At 37.9% G+C, this 12,984-nt stretch overlaps 1 protein-coding gene across 1 annotated transcript in view; it reads right to left on the bottom strand.

Annotated features, from left to right (window-relative positions):
• Positions 1–7,014: 7,014 nt before the first annotated feature.
• The window catches only part of NTF3 (neurotrophin 3), a 51,410-nt gene continuing 45,440 nt past the window's right edge, over positions 7,015–12,984 (bottom strand). Inside the window, exon 2 of the mRNA XM_065672069.1 lies at positions 7,015–11,388. Within this exon, the coding sequence (XP_065528141.1) occupies positions 10,594–11,388 (795 nt within the window). The 3' untranslated portion in view covers positions 7,015–10,593. The remainder of the gene's footprint in view (positions 11,389–12,984) is intronic.

The following is a 12,984-nucleotide window of genomic DNA, read 5'->3' as shown; positions in this document are numbered from 1 at the left end:
GGGTTTCCCTGGTGGTGATAGCAGTGGATCTAGATTTAAGCACCTCTACATTTACTTTATCACTTTGGTGAAAACTCTCACATATGTGCGAAACTAAGAGAGGGGGAAGGGGCAATCAAGTTGCTCAACTGACACCTTACTTTGTCAGGCCACTTTAGACCTGACTCACTTCCCTCGAGGAGGGATGCATATGTTTGGCCCCACAGCGCCTAATTAGGCACTTTGCAACGGTGCTTGTGAATGTGAACTGGGGTAGCTAAATTGCTGATCTGTGTCCCACTTACTTCCACCTAAGTTATAGGACCAATCACTTCTTAGAGAGGGAGCAATAATTTTTTTGGACTCCGAATGTAAAGCAACACTGAGCACAGCTACTAACAGAAATGGAAAATAGGACCTGTTTTGCATATAAGATACTCCGTTTGTAAGCAGAACATGCTTAATTTCTTCCCCTTTGTATGCAATATACATTCAGCAAAACTGTATGAGAAGTCAAAGGTATTCATTCTTGTTTGGTGTGACCCTAATCCTAGGTCTCTTACTATGTAAGGAGAAGAAACATTACTGCTATGGCAAGGATGCTTTTAGTCTGAATTCTAGATAAGCAGTCTCATGATGGAGGACTCTCAGCTCTCCGTACATTTGCTTTAAATTTTCCATAAATTGCTGGAGCCATCTACCAACAACTTGGACGGGTATAGGACTGCATTGTAGCAACTTGCTTATCCTTCTTACCTTAATGGTAAGAAGGATATATTCAGAGAAATATCAGGGAAGTTTCTTTGGGCATGCACCTAGAATATTCATCTACAGCTGTAGCAGTCTTCTAAGGGACTATATGTATAACAGTCACTAGGCAAGGAGAAAGTAATTGCAAACTATTACCCAAAACATTTTCTTATTTGTTTCCTCAGCACCTTTTAGAAAATGCTGCTGTCAAACCCCTCATTTGAAGGGAAGTGTCCAGTTTGCCTTCAAACATGTGACATGGGCACTTGAATCATTAAGGTGGTTTTGATAATTTCACCCCAGGTCTAAAGCTGTTCCATGGTTACACACTGAAAGACTTTTTCCCCTGCACACTTCCAGTTATCTTTGCATGTAACTCATATTCCTTTCCTCCCCAGCCCCCATACAGGTGATTGCATTCATATACAAGTCTATTTGAATGACTTTTTCCAGTAAAAAATTGTGAAGTGCTGCTGAATGCTTTACTGTACTCCAGATGTTACCTTCTCTGCTAATTCTAATGATTAAAAAAAAAAAAAATCTGTTTTATTTGGTGTGTTCTTTTCTTTATCCTATAAATCCATGGCATTTTATTGATCATGGTTCAATTATTAAGCACATAATTCAGGAACCACTGGAAATTTTTTGAGCTTTATAAGAACTACGATGGACCTTGGATCAGTCGGTTCTTAAATGTTTACAGATTACCTGCTGTGCTTCTCTATTATTTTTTTTTTCCTTAGGAATTTCAAGCAAAATTTATGGGATATGAATGACTTGGTTCATTCGTATTCATGTTGCATTTGCTTTTTTAGTGAACCACTATTATTTCCAGTAATAAAATCACTAAGGAATCTTATTATTACGCTGGTCCATAAAAACATTTGACCATACACTTAGTTTTAAGCATTCGGTTAATCTCACCAACTTCAAGATACCTGTTTTCTTTAAAATTGGACATATGCTTATGGGGTATTTTTGATGAAGACCTATGCAAGCAGGTTGAGTGAACTAAATCCACTTAAATGCAGCCCAAGCTATGGAACTGGATCTCAGAAAATCCTGACTGTGTTTTTTTGAATAATGAACCTGTAAACCACTCTCACAGAGATTATTAGAGATGCGCTAAATGTTTTAAGCACAAAACTTTGCCTGACAGCAAAGTTTTACCTCAAGCTACTACGTTTTACTTTCATGGAAAGGGAATGGACTTTTTAGAGCAGTACTCCTTGTAAAATTCATCAGATGGATGAACCCTATGAGGAAAACTAAAAGAAGATAAAAGATGATTATTGTTGTTATCAAAAGTCAGCTGATCTTTTTTTCTTAAGATTATAATATTTTGGTGGGTTTTTTCTTCATTTTCTGTTTCTTATATTATTGTCTCCCATTAAACTTCACTTTTGGCTTTCCAGTGAATGTCTTGGTATCAGCTTTTTTGTTATTTGCTGTATTCACACCTCCTGAGCTGTATTTCTTCACTTGTGGAAGCCTGCACTGTTTCCACTGAGTAGGTCATTGCTTGAGGCAATGAAATATTTAGTAAACACTTCATGGAATAATGAATGACCTTAGGGCTGACAGAAGTGGACACTTCAGATTATGTTTAAGGATTGTAAAATCTTTGGCATTTATGAAGGTTCTATCGAAAAGCAGATGAAAAGAAAAAACTCAAAGAAGTTTTCCAAGCCCACAGAGTCAAGTTTTATGTCCTAGTTTGCAAATGTAGTTATTATCGAAGGCTGGTAAAGGCTACAAAATTCAGGATGTGATGCTTATCCAGAATGAATAATTTCAGTTTATTTTAGGTTGTAGTTCTGGAGTGTTTCTAATGTAGTAAGTTTTGTTAATGGTACTAATATTTGCTTAATGAAAAGTGCTTAGGAAAGCCAAAATGTGAAGTTCCTGGTAAATTAAAAAGAAGATTAAATTAAAAAGACCTCTTTTTCAGCAGGACTGTTTTCTTAGTTGTTTAAAACAGTTTTGGATCTGAAGAAAAGCATCTTCGCTGATCTTGCAGTGTGCGTATGCTATCTTAAATTTCCAGTGTTTCTTGTGTTGACAGTAGTTACAAAATTCAGAATTTAATTCTGAATGCCATTACCTGCAAATCTTTTACTTCTTTCTCGTAATATTTTCAAGCAAAACAAGGCCCATCGAAGTTACACCTGAAGCAAGAAGTAAAGTTAATTCTGAATGCTATGTATGGTGGTTCTCAGGGGAGGCCATTTAGCTGGTGCCATGGAAAGCCCCTGGGTTTACCTAGTGAGCTGCATTAAATCAGTCTGAGATCTGAAAATAATATCCCTCTATGCAGGGCAGACATAGTTGAAAGCTGCTATGGTGCTGAAGTGTAAGACCCCTGTAATCTATCACTAAATAATTTGATTGGTATTCATCATGTAGCTATACAGGCGTCATCCATGTAGTATAAAGAAATTGATAATCTGATCAAGTTCAGAGCTCACCACCTGCTTTAAAATGTCACAGGCATAACTCTAAGCATTAACGCATCAGTAAAATCTGGGACTAATCCTGCTGAAAATAGATATTAAACCTGTGTGAGATCAGAATAAAGTATCTATTAGTCGTAGTTGTGGTGGTTCCCCTTAAAACTATATGGATTACTTAAACACTCAACTATTCAGACCAGTTTTTTCTGTACATTCTGGATACAAGTGAAACTGTTAAAGAGTAAATATTACTTAGAAAACTACACTGACTTTTGCCTTCTTCTTTAGTCTTTCACTAAAGAAAAAGGTGTGAACAGGTCCAAATCATTGCAGGATTGCCTTGATATTTCTTAAACTTCATTTATAAAATGGCAGTGTGGATGCTTCTTTTCAAAGATTCTATGGGAAGAGGTGTAGGAACTGTCCCAGGATCAGCTTGTGAGATGATGGAATTGACCTCAGGTTCTCCTTGCCTGTCTGTCATGAATGGGGAAGAGTGTTGTACAGCTATGTTGTTACTGCTCTCCATTTTCATGCCACTGGCACCCCCCAGTCTCTGTGCCATTTAGGAAAAGAGAAGGTGCCACAGGGACAGCTGAACCCCTCTCCTTAATCCAGTTGTGGTACTCCAGTGCTCTTCTTTTCCACTCTTCTTTTCCTGTAGCAGGATCTACTACTGAAGCTGGAAGACCTCACCACATATTTTCATAGTGAACCACCAACATGGTAAGAAGAAACATGAAGGGAAAATAGACTACTGAATAACTCCACCAAAGGAGAACTTTCCTCTTTCTGTCTAACTTCCATTCTCCAGAATTCTCATATCCCTCTGAGAAAACTACGTACAGTAGGCCTTTCTCAGGAACCCATATCTTCAATTGGTTTGGAAAAACCCCAACAGAAAAAAAAAAACATGGGAGTTTGAGGCAAAACTGTTCCCATGAGAACTCCTATTTGCATAACTGCTGTTATTTGATTATGGTGGGAGAAGGTTGTTTTTTTTCACCTTTACCCCAGCCTAGGACAAGTATCATATCCTGATGTCAAGTCTCAGGAATCCAAGACAGTCAAGATTATTGACCAAGGGGATATGTGCCTCTGAGTCAGATCCTGAGGTCAGGAAAATCATGGTGGTGTACAGTCTATTTATGTGTTTAAGGGGTCTAACTTTCAAGGAACCAATGTAATAATTCTTGCCCTACCCATCTCATTTTTTTCTACCTTTCAGCACTTCAGTTGGCCAATTTCTACCTCCTCAGCACTTTAAACATAGGTCTTTGTGGTATCATGGCAGGGACAATGCGACTGTGGCAGCTGAGCTCTCATTCTCTGCAGAACAGAAAAAGTTCCTTCCTGGAAGTATTTTCCTCAGGACATAAATTCAGGGGTCATGCTCTGACCTGTGATTTGGCTCATATTCTGGGGTTATGGTGCATGCTCTGTCAGCAGTGTAGAAATGAGGAAATTTCTATCTTCTGAACTTAATGGGAATCACATTTAGTAGATTTGTGCAATAACAAAGATTTAAAAAAATACACTTTGTATGAGCAGCAGGCTGTGTCACATGTGAATCTGACTCAAGGTATTTGTAATAACTTGACAAAAGCTGCCATTCAATATTTTAAAACATGTTTAATCTCTGAGCCTGAGAGGCAGATTCTGTCATTTTCACATGTTTGGATTAACTATCTACTGTACAAATGTGGACTTGAAATTTTTGCAGCAACTTTAGAGACATATTTCTGCTCTATTATCCACACAGATTGGACACCACAAACATCTACAAGCAGTAAGCTGAGCTGCTTATTATATAAAATGCCATCTGTGAAACAAAACCATGATTTGTATTCAAATTCCCTTCTCAGACACTGAGAACATAAATGGGAATCAACAGAAGTTTTTTACAGTGCTAGAAACAGTATTTTACTGCATACTTTCATTTACAGTTGTTCAGGTTTTTTTTTTCTTTTGTAAATTGCTGCTAAATATGTGTGTACTGGTCATATCAGGCAGTCCAAAATTTATTTTAAAAACTAAATCCCTGGAACTAGACAAAGCAATGAGCAATTTTCATGACGCTAATGTTAAAATCTTGGCTTGTTTCATGTAGTGAATAATGCTTTCAATTTAGGCTCTCCCTTATTCATTAAGTTGGATTTAATACCTTCTGGGCCAAATTCTGCCCTCAGTTAACAGGTTCATAGTCCAAAATGCTGACAACAGAGGCTGCAGAGGGCTAACAGAGAGCAAAACTTTATCTGTGCTCAGTGAGCATAGTTAATTCCCAATCAACACAGTGGGATTGACCCCAATTAATAGAGGTTCATTTTCCTTTTGAATTTCAGATGATCTCATGGTATTTTATTAATTCTTATCAGAGCAGGAAAAAGCCTTTCATCCCGGGTTACAGTTGAACAATCTCTCTCCCTTGCTTTCCTAAGTCTCTGAAAGATGTTTGCCAGCCAACACCTATGAACCTCTAGGTGTTCTTTCCAGCATTTTCTCCCACCTTCCATGGAAATATTTTTGCTTATAGAAATGGAGCATTCTACTTTCTTCCTTAACATCCTCCTCTGGACAGATTAGTGTTTTCTGTCAAATGGTCTCAATGTAATTTACAAATGATGGAGATGGTTTATCGATGCTCTCTTCTCCCTGTGACACACATAAATACTAACAACATGCTGTGTTTGAGAAAGGAGACAACCAACGTCCAGCAGTCACAGCACTGTTTTACAAAAGGTGCATCCAGATTCACATAAGCACACCTCTGGGCAGGCAAAACTGTGATCTGTGAAACTGGGCTGTCAATGGTTTACCTGGCATCTCAACCCTTCAACATGCAAGAGGCAACCCTTAATTATGCAGTCCTTTATCATGCAACCTGCAGCTCAAGACTGAAAGCAGAGCAGATTTGTGAAGGTGAATATAAATATGGCTTAGGGTTGCCTCAATCTCTTTTTTTCTCCTTGGCCACTGTGTTTATAGCCACTTCTCAAGCGTGATTTAGAGCAGCCTGGTCATGATCTCATCTAATTGTGTGGCTAATGACTCCAAAATAGGATCTCGTGATCAAAATGTCCGGAAGCATGAGGTCATGACATCAAAAGGCCAGTTTCATAGTGAAAGTATGGCTTTCAGGTGCCGCTGGCTTCAAAGCTCAGCAGTAAAACAGCACAGAAATCTACATTTGGGGACCTTCATGGAAAGCGTTACCATTTGCTGCTCATTGGAGGTACCAAAACAGCTAGTGGGTAAAAAACCATAAATAAAATTATCCAGATTGTGAATATAATAAGTTTCAGATAAAAATAGTATTTTTTTTTTTTGCCATAGAGTTTAGTTGAATAATTAAAGTAGGAATGTCATTGCTGAGTTCTGAAATAACCTGCAGAGAACTCCACAGATGTACACTGGTACTGAATGGCTGACTTTCCCAGGAAAGTTTTTGTTATCGTTATATTGCTTGACTTTCTTACACTACATCTGTGCTTGCTTCGCCATTCTGCCATCTGCTGTAACAAAATACAGGCAAAGTGTTTCAGAAAACAACCCCTCCACAGTTTAAAATGCTCCAACCCACAGCACAGACTTTTACTACACACAAGCTGTAGTGCCTGTTATCCTCTTCTAGTCCTCTTTCTTCTGCTCCTCCTCCTCCTTCCTCACCTCCCCCCCCAAACATTCATGATGAATTACATACGCGAGTAACAAGTGTGGAGAACACAGAATCCCATTGACTTTGCCACAATGTTTCTATTAAATGAAAAGAGTGGTTATGTACTTTACTTCGTTGTACAAATGCATTTTCCGAAAGGTCAGAAACAACAGGTCATTATCATTAAATTTTTAATTTTGAAACTCCCAATCAGACTTGTTTCCTGTTTGGTATTGTCTGCAGATACACAATGTATAGCCAAGCAAAAGATTCGGATTGCTAAAGCATCGAAACAACAGAGTATGAGCAGAGTGGTTTTGAGCACACGCTCTGTACAGTCCAGTCAAAGTTTCTTCCTGGTGCAGCCGCACAAATCTCTTGGTAGCAGTAAACTTGCTGCACAGACTTCATTCCTGAACACATGTTCAAAGGTGATAAAATAAATGCAGATGGTTTCCCAAAACCTCAGTGGAGCTTTTTTTACTGTTACTAAATGGACTGTAAAAAAACTAAGGGAAAAATTGAGAAAATACAGTTTGACACAGACAGGCAATTTCAGAATAGCATTCGGTTGTTTGGGAGAAAACTAAATAAAATGTGTGTTTATAATGATCTGTTGGCAAAACAATATTGACAGAGCATCTGAGCTGCCTAAAGGGAGTTGGTTTTAGAATACTTAAATTAAACTAGCATTGCTAGATGAAAATTTTGCTTAATTACTTAACACACATACAAAAAGGTTGGATACGGACTTTGAATTCATTGTGCCATGACTGAAGTTGACAATAAAACCATCCCCAGTTACAGTGAAAACAGAATTAGGCCTTAATAAATTTATTACAGGCTTTGTTTACAAAACAGTTACAAAATTATACAGCATCTTATGCGTACACAGGATTTACAAGAATGCGTCACTGATGTGTGTGATTGCTGTGCTCTCTGGTTGAGATCTGCAGGTTTTTCTTTGCTCAAGGCCTGATCCAGCTTCCACTGGGGAAGGTGAGAATTTTTCCATTTTTCCATTTAGCGGAAACTGGATCAGATCCAGAGGGTAACACTTCCGTTCATTGTTATACTGGGGTGGGAAAGAGGCAGCCGATCTAATAACCTTAGGCACTATGCTTCTTTCTCATTCAATGTGTTTCAGGTGACAAGCATTGTAGTTATTCTGATATGTTTTTGCTGGCCACTTGTAAAATGCTTGGTGCATTGGTAAAGTTAAGAGTCAAAGACCAGTTTCTGTTACCAGATTCACAGTGGGAAATGACAAATCGTTTTCCTTGAACCTATGAAGAATGAACATCGCTTCCTTTTAAATGATCCTAAAGGCATTAGGATCAACTCCGACGCTGTTTACATTGCTACAAACCTACATTTTCTCTCCTGTCTTCAATAGAATTTCTCTGGATTTACAGTGATGTAAACAAGTGTGTCATCCAAACTGTAGAAACAAAGTAGTTTCTGATTAATGGGTTTTAACTGAGCTAAGTTAGTCTTCTTGCTTCCTCTTCTCATATGGAGAAAGACCTATCTCGAATTGAAGCACAGAGATCTCTAAAGTTAATGACCTATAACAGTATCTGCTTTCAGTTACTCACAGCATCTGAAAATTATCTTTATTTGAGAATTGATGGCATAAAAATAGGCCTTTAACTTGCAAATAATTCAATGAGACAGGACTCTCAAAAATATGCTTGTTCCCTAAGCAGAAATATTTAGTTGAAAACTTCAACTTTCCTACAAGTAAAACTAACAAAAGCTCTGTGGAGGATTATTTTATTGGTATTTTGTAATGTTTGCCAAGGAAGGAGAACACTGGCATAATTCTAGTCCAATATATTAGATAGTAAGTTCATTGTTATAATGCATTCTCTCCTTTTAACAATTGCCTTCTTATTGAACCTCTGAAGTTATTTTTGCTTGAAGCAAAGTTAGGATTTAGTACTGCGGGGTGATATTTCCTGTGAGGTAAATACACTGGCATCCTGTTGAAAATTGAGATGGTTCTCAAAACCTTTGTTTATGGCCTCCCCTGCAAAATTATACCTACAAGCTCCAACCTGGCTTTCAGGGGCACTGCTATTCCAGTGTTTGACCTCATGAGCGACCTCTCCGGTTCTCTGGTGGTTTTACAGTGCATAACACTCTCTATAAAGTATTAGGGGAGACCACACAATTTGCTGCCTCTGATGACCTGTCACGGATTTGAAGTTGGTTCTCCAGTAGTGATAGCTGTATGAACAAGGGCATCCTGCCACCTTGGTTTTGAATGCTCTGATCTCATTGTCATTTGTGATGCTGAACACTCTACAAGAGTGAAAGCTGTAGTGTAAAAACCTAAGACCACTGCAGCTGTAATGTTTTTCCAATGGCTGGCATTTTTCAGCCCTAACTGTGTGTTAAGATCTAGCTAGACACAGATAATATATGCAGTCCAATCTTAATTCTGTTGATAGCCATGACAAGACTTTTACTTATTTTTATGGGAGTGGGATCCCATCCAGGGCATTATACAGCTTATGTATAATAGACCGTCTCTTCAAGTACTGTAATTATTGCTGGCCCCGGTGGACCTATATGACAATACTAGGAAGAGTTTGAGGTATATATGCTAGTGCTTAGCCTGTTCTAAGTAATAACTCACCTGTATAATTGAAGAACTTCATTATAGCTATGGGCTACCTGGATTTTAGTCACTGTAATGATGAAAAAGATGTATTATTTCACATCCCTATGAAAGGTACCAGGTCTGTTGAGCAATTCTACATGTTTTTCCCTCTGCAAAAAATGGAGAATGGATTGATGAAGAGAACAACTTTGTAAGGGTGTGTGGCTTTGATATTCATGCCAGGATACTTTACTACAGTTTCCAAGCCAAGGGCTCTTTTAAGGTTCAGACACCACCAGCTTTGTTTCTAATTTAAAAACAGACAGAGAGGAATGATCCAATAGTGCAAGCAGAAGATAAGTGAGGATGAAAATGCTGATCAAAATAAATCGTGAATTTTGAAGAAATAATTTTTTATGTATTACATTAAAGATCCATTCAGATTGGTTCTTGCCTTCAGTAAGTTTCTGCTATGAATATTTTAGATTTTTTTTCGTATTTTTTCTATGAAGAACTGGCAGCATTAAAAACAGTTGCAAAACAAATGTGCTTCAAAAACATAAATGAAAGTTGCTGGATTATTAGCAGTCATTCTGAAATGCTTACAGAGGGAAAATGACCATTTCACTGGCAAAAAAGGCATAATACACGGGAATTGTATTTTATGGATACTTGATGTCTATAGTGATGACATCATCTGTGGGCTACAGCATGTATTTTGGTCCATTTCTGTTTGGTGGTAAGGAGTCAACACTGCATCCAATTCAACATGAATGTATAAAGCTGGGAATATAAGTATGTATACAACCCTTGACATTGATCTGGTTTTTAACAAGTTTACTAAACGACAGTCACTGTCTTGACAATACTGAATGAAAAATACTGATTTTACACAGATTTTACAGTAAGGTTATGATATGCTGCCAACAAGCAGTGTCACATCACCTAGAAAACCCAGAGTTGCCCACAGCAGAGGCACACACCCTTTACTCTTGTTTATGAGAGAGAAAGCTTATATACTGTAGATTTGCTGAAGTTTAATAAATAAGGTCAACTTATAATATATAAAACAATATAAACATTTATATGCTACATGCATATCATATAATTTAAAGTAATAATTTATATAGCAAAGAGATGCAGATCTATGTTCTTCCTATTTTCCTTGACAATGCGCACACACAGGAGGTGTCTATTCTTATCCATCTCCAGCCTACCAGTTTATTGTTCTCTGAAGTCAGTGCTCTAACATAAGTTTGGGATGTCTTGCATTGGGAGTTCCAGTGCTTGTCATCAATGCCACGGCAGCCGTTTTTTACAGGCTTGGCTTCTTTACACCTTGTTTCATAAAAGTATTGCTTAACTGGAGAGTTGCCTGTTTTAATTTCTCCCAGAACAGTTACCTGGTGTCCTCTAATGTCGATTGCAGATGATTTGTCCGTGACCCATAGACTTTCACTGTCACAAACAGAATATTCCCCTCGGTGGCTTCTGTGCTCCGCGTACCTTTTACGCCGGGAGGTTCTGTTCACCACCACAGAATTTCCAATATAATCCTCCATGAGGTACAGTGGCGGCGGTTCCAGTGGTGTGTTGTCACTCAAGAGGACTCGGGGAGAGCTGTAACGTTTCTGCTGCCTTAAGAGGTCTGTATCCATTGAGATAACTGGCTGGAAGTCTGATTTCACATTTTCATCTCCATCTATGTCTTGCTGAGGGTCTGTTTTCTGCAGTGTGTTTTGATAGTTTTCCTTAATATCTACCATCTGCTTAGAAAGCTTGTTTTTCAAAATGTCTGCCTGAATGAGTTTAATAATAAGAGAATTTATTGAATCTTCTGGCAAACTCCTTTGATCCATGTTGGTAGAATGGGTGCCACGAAGGTAAGCAAGAAATATCACATAAAACAAGATGGACATCACCTTGTTCACCTGTAAGATCTGCGGAGAAACAGAAAGTCAATATAAAAACAATTAAATAGAAAAGTTTATTAGAGGCTGTAAACATGAAAATTAAGATTTGTTTTAATAATATCTACACTTCATAGATGTACATAGGCTGTGTGTTTCTTTGAAGGTACTATTTATATATTTATAATGAGTGTAACCCTTTTTTGTCTTTTTTCTTTTCTTATCTTTTCTTTTTGTTTTTCCAGTGTTTCATCTGTATCGCATGAACTTTTCAGGATGACCTTTCCTTTTTCCATGCATAGTGGCATATATGTCAGTTAGGTCTTATCTCTGCAGAGTTAGGTAGATCTTAGGATAGTATATCCAGGTCCTGGCAGCAGAGAGAGTCCAGAGTTATGTTCACTAAGTCTGTTCTACAGAGTGGTTTAGTTTCAAAATTAAGAGATTATGCAGAGTAGCAGACTATCTAATGATGTAAAATGAGGAAGTTCTGTCTTTGTTACCTGTTGCCAAGTTTTGTGTGTTGAGATCTGGATCCATCAAATTCCTATTCATCAAATGGCTTGTGTTTGACTTTACCCTAAGAGCAGTGTCATAGACTTGGAAATATGTATCATGTTTCAATAGCTCTTTCTTTCTCTTTCTCTCTCTGGTGTTATAATAGAATACATTCTTGAAGGAAAAGGATGCAGTCAAGCAGCAAAGTGTGGTTTCTTATATTTTGAGCTTCAGAAAGCCTCAATAATGCAAACGGGAAATTCAGATGGATCCACAGGCCATTTTGTACCAGTTGCTTGCAGGTTTGGGGCCTGTTTCTGTTTTGTTTGTGCTGGTGGGGTTTTTTGTTTGTTTTGGTTTTTGTTGTTTTGTTGTTTTTTTTTTTTTTTTTGTGTTGTTGCTGTTTTCTAATGAAGTTCCTTCGTTACATTTGTATAAAGTGGAAAAAACCTGACAGTATTCAGAAATATTCAAGGACGGGTGGAGGACACCCCCTTTCCCCTCCCCTGCTTTCCCTTCTTTTCACCTGCCCTCTGTCTATCCATTTTCCCTCCCTCACATTCCATCCCTCCCTTCTCTCCCCTCAGTGGAAGAATCTTGTTCAAGAAGATCAAAATGAAGTCAAGATCAAGATTTTGAAAACTGGACCTAAAAGTGTAGTTCTTCTCTGTTGTACTGTACTTTGGCATTCACTGCCCTCTATGGATTCCTGTAGTGTCCTTGTAATTCTAGTTTTTGAGCATCTTCTAGAAGCTCATTTGTCATTTCTTATTAAATCTTTCTGCCACCCTGTTTGTGAAGTTGAGAATTGTGAGCATCGATTTAAGGAGGTGGGATTTTTCCATGTGGATACTGTATATTTTCTATTTGCATTTACATTTAAATTAAATCAAATCAATTTTCAATGTAAAATACCAAATCATGGAAAAAATGCTTCCTTTCAAAACACACTGTTTCTTATCATCCTTTCATGAGACAACCCAGAGAAGATCCTAGCTCCATCTTTTTTACTCCCTCCTATCAGGTATTTCTATAGTTTGACGGCATCACCCTGAAGCCTTCTCTTCTGGCTGAATAGCCCGATTTCTCAGGCTCTCCTCACATGACAGATGCCCTAGTTCTTAATCA

Source organism: Lathamus discolor, chromosome 1, assembly GCF_037157495.1.
Source record: "Lathamus discolor isolate bLatDis1 chromosome 1, bLatDis1.hap1, whole genome shotgun sequence".
Classification (NCBI taxonomy): Eukaryota; Metazoa; Chordata; class Aves; order Psittaciformes; family Psittacidae; genus Lathamus; species Lathamus discolor.
This window is presented reverse-complemented; position numbering and strand designations above follow the sequence as displayed.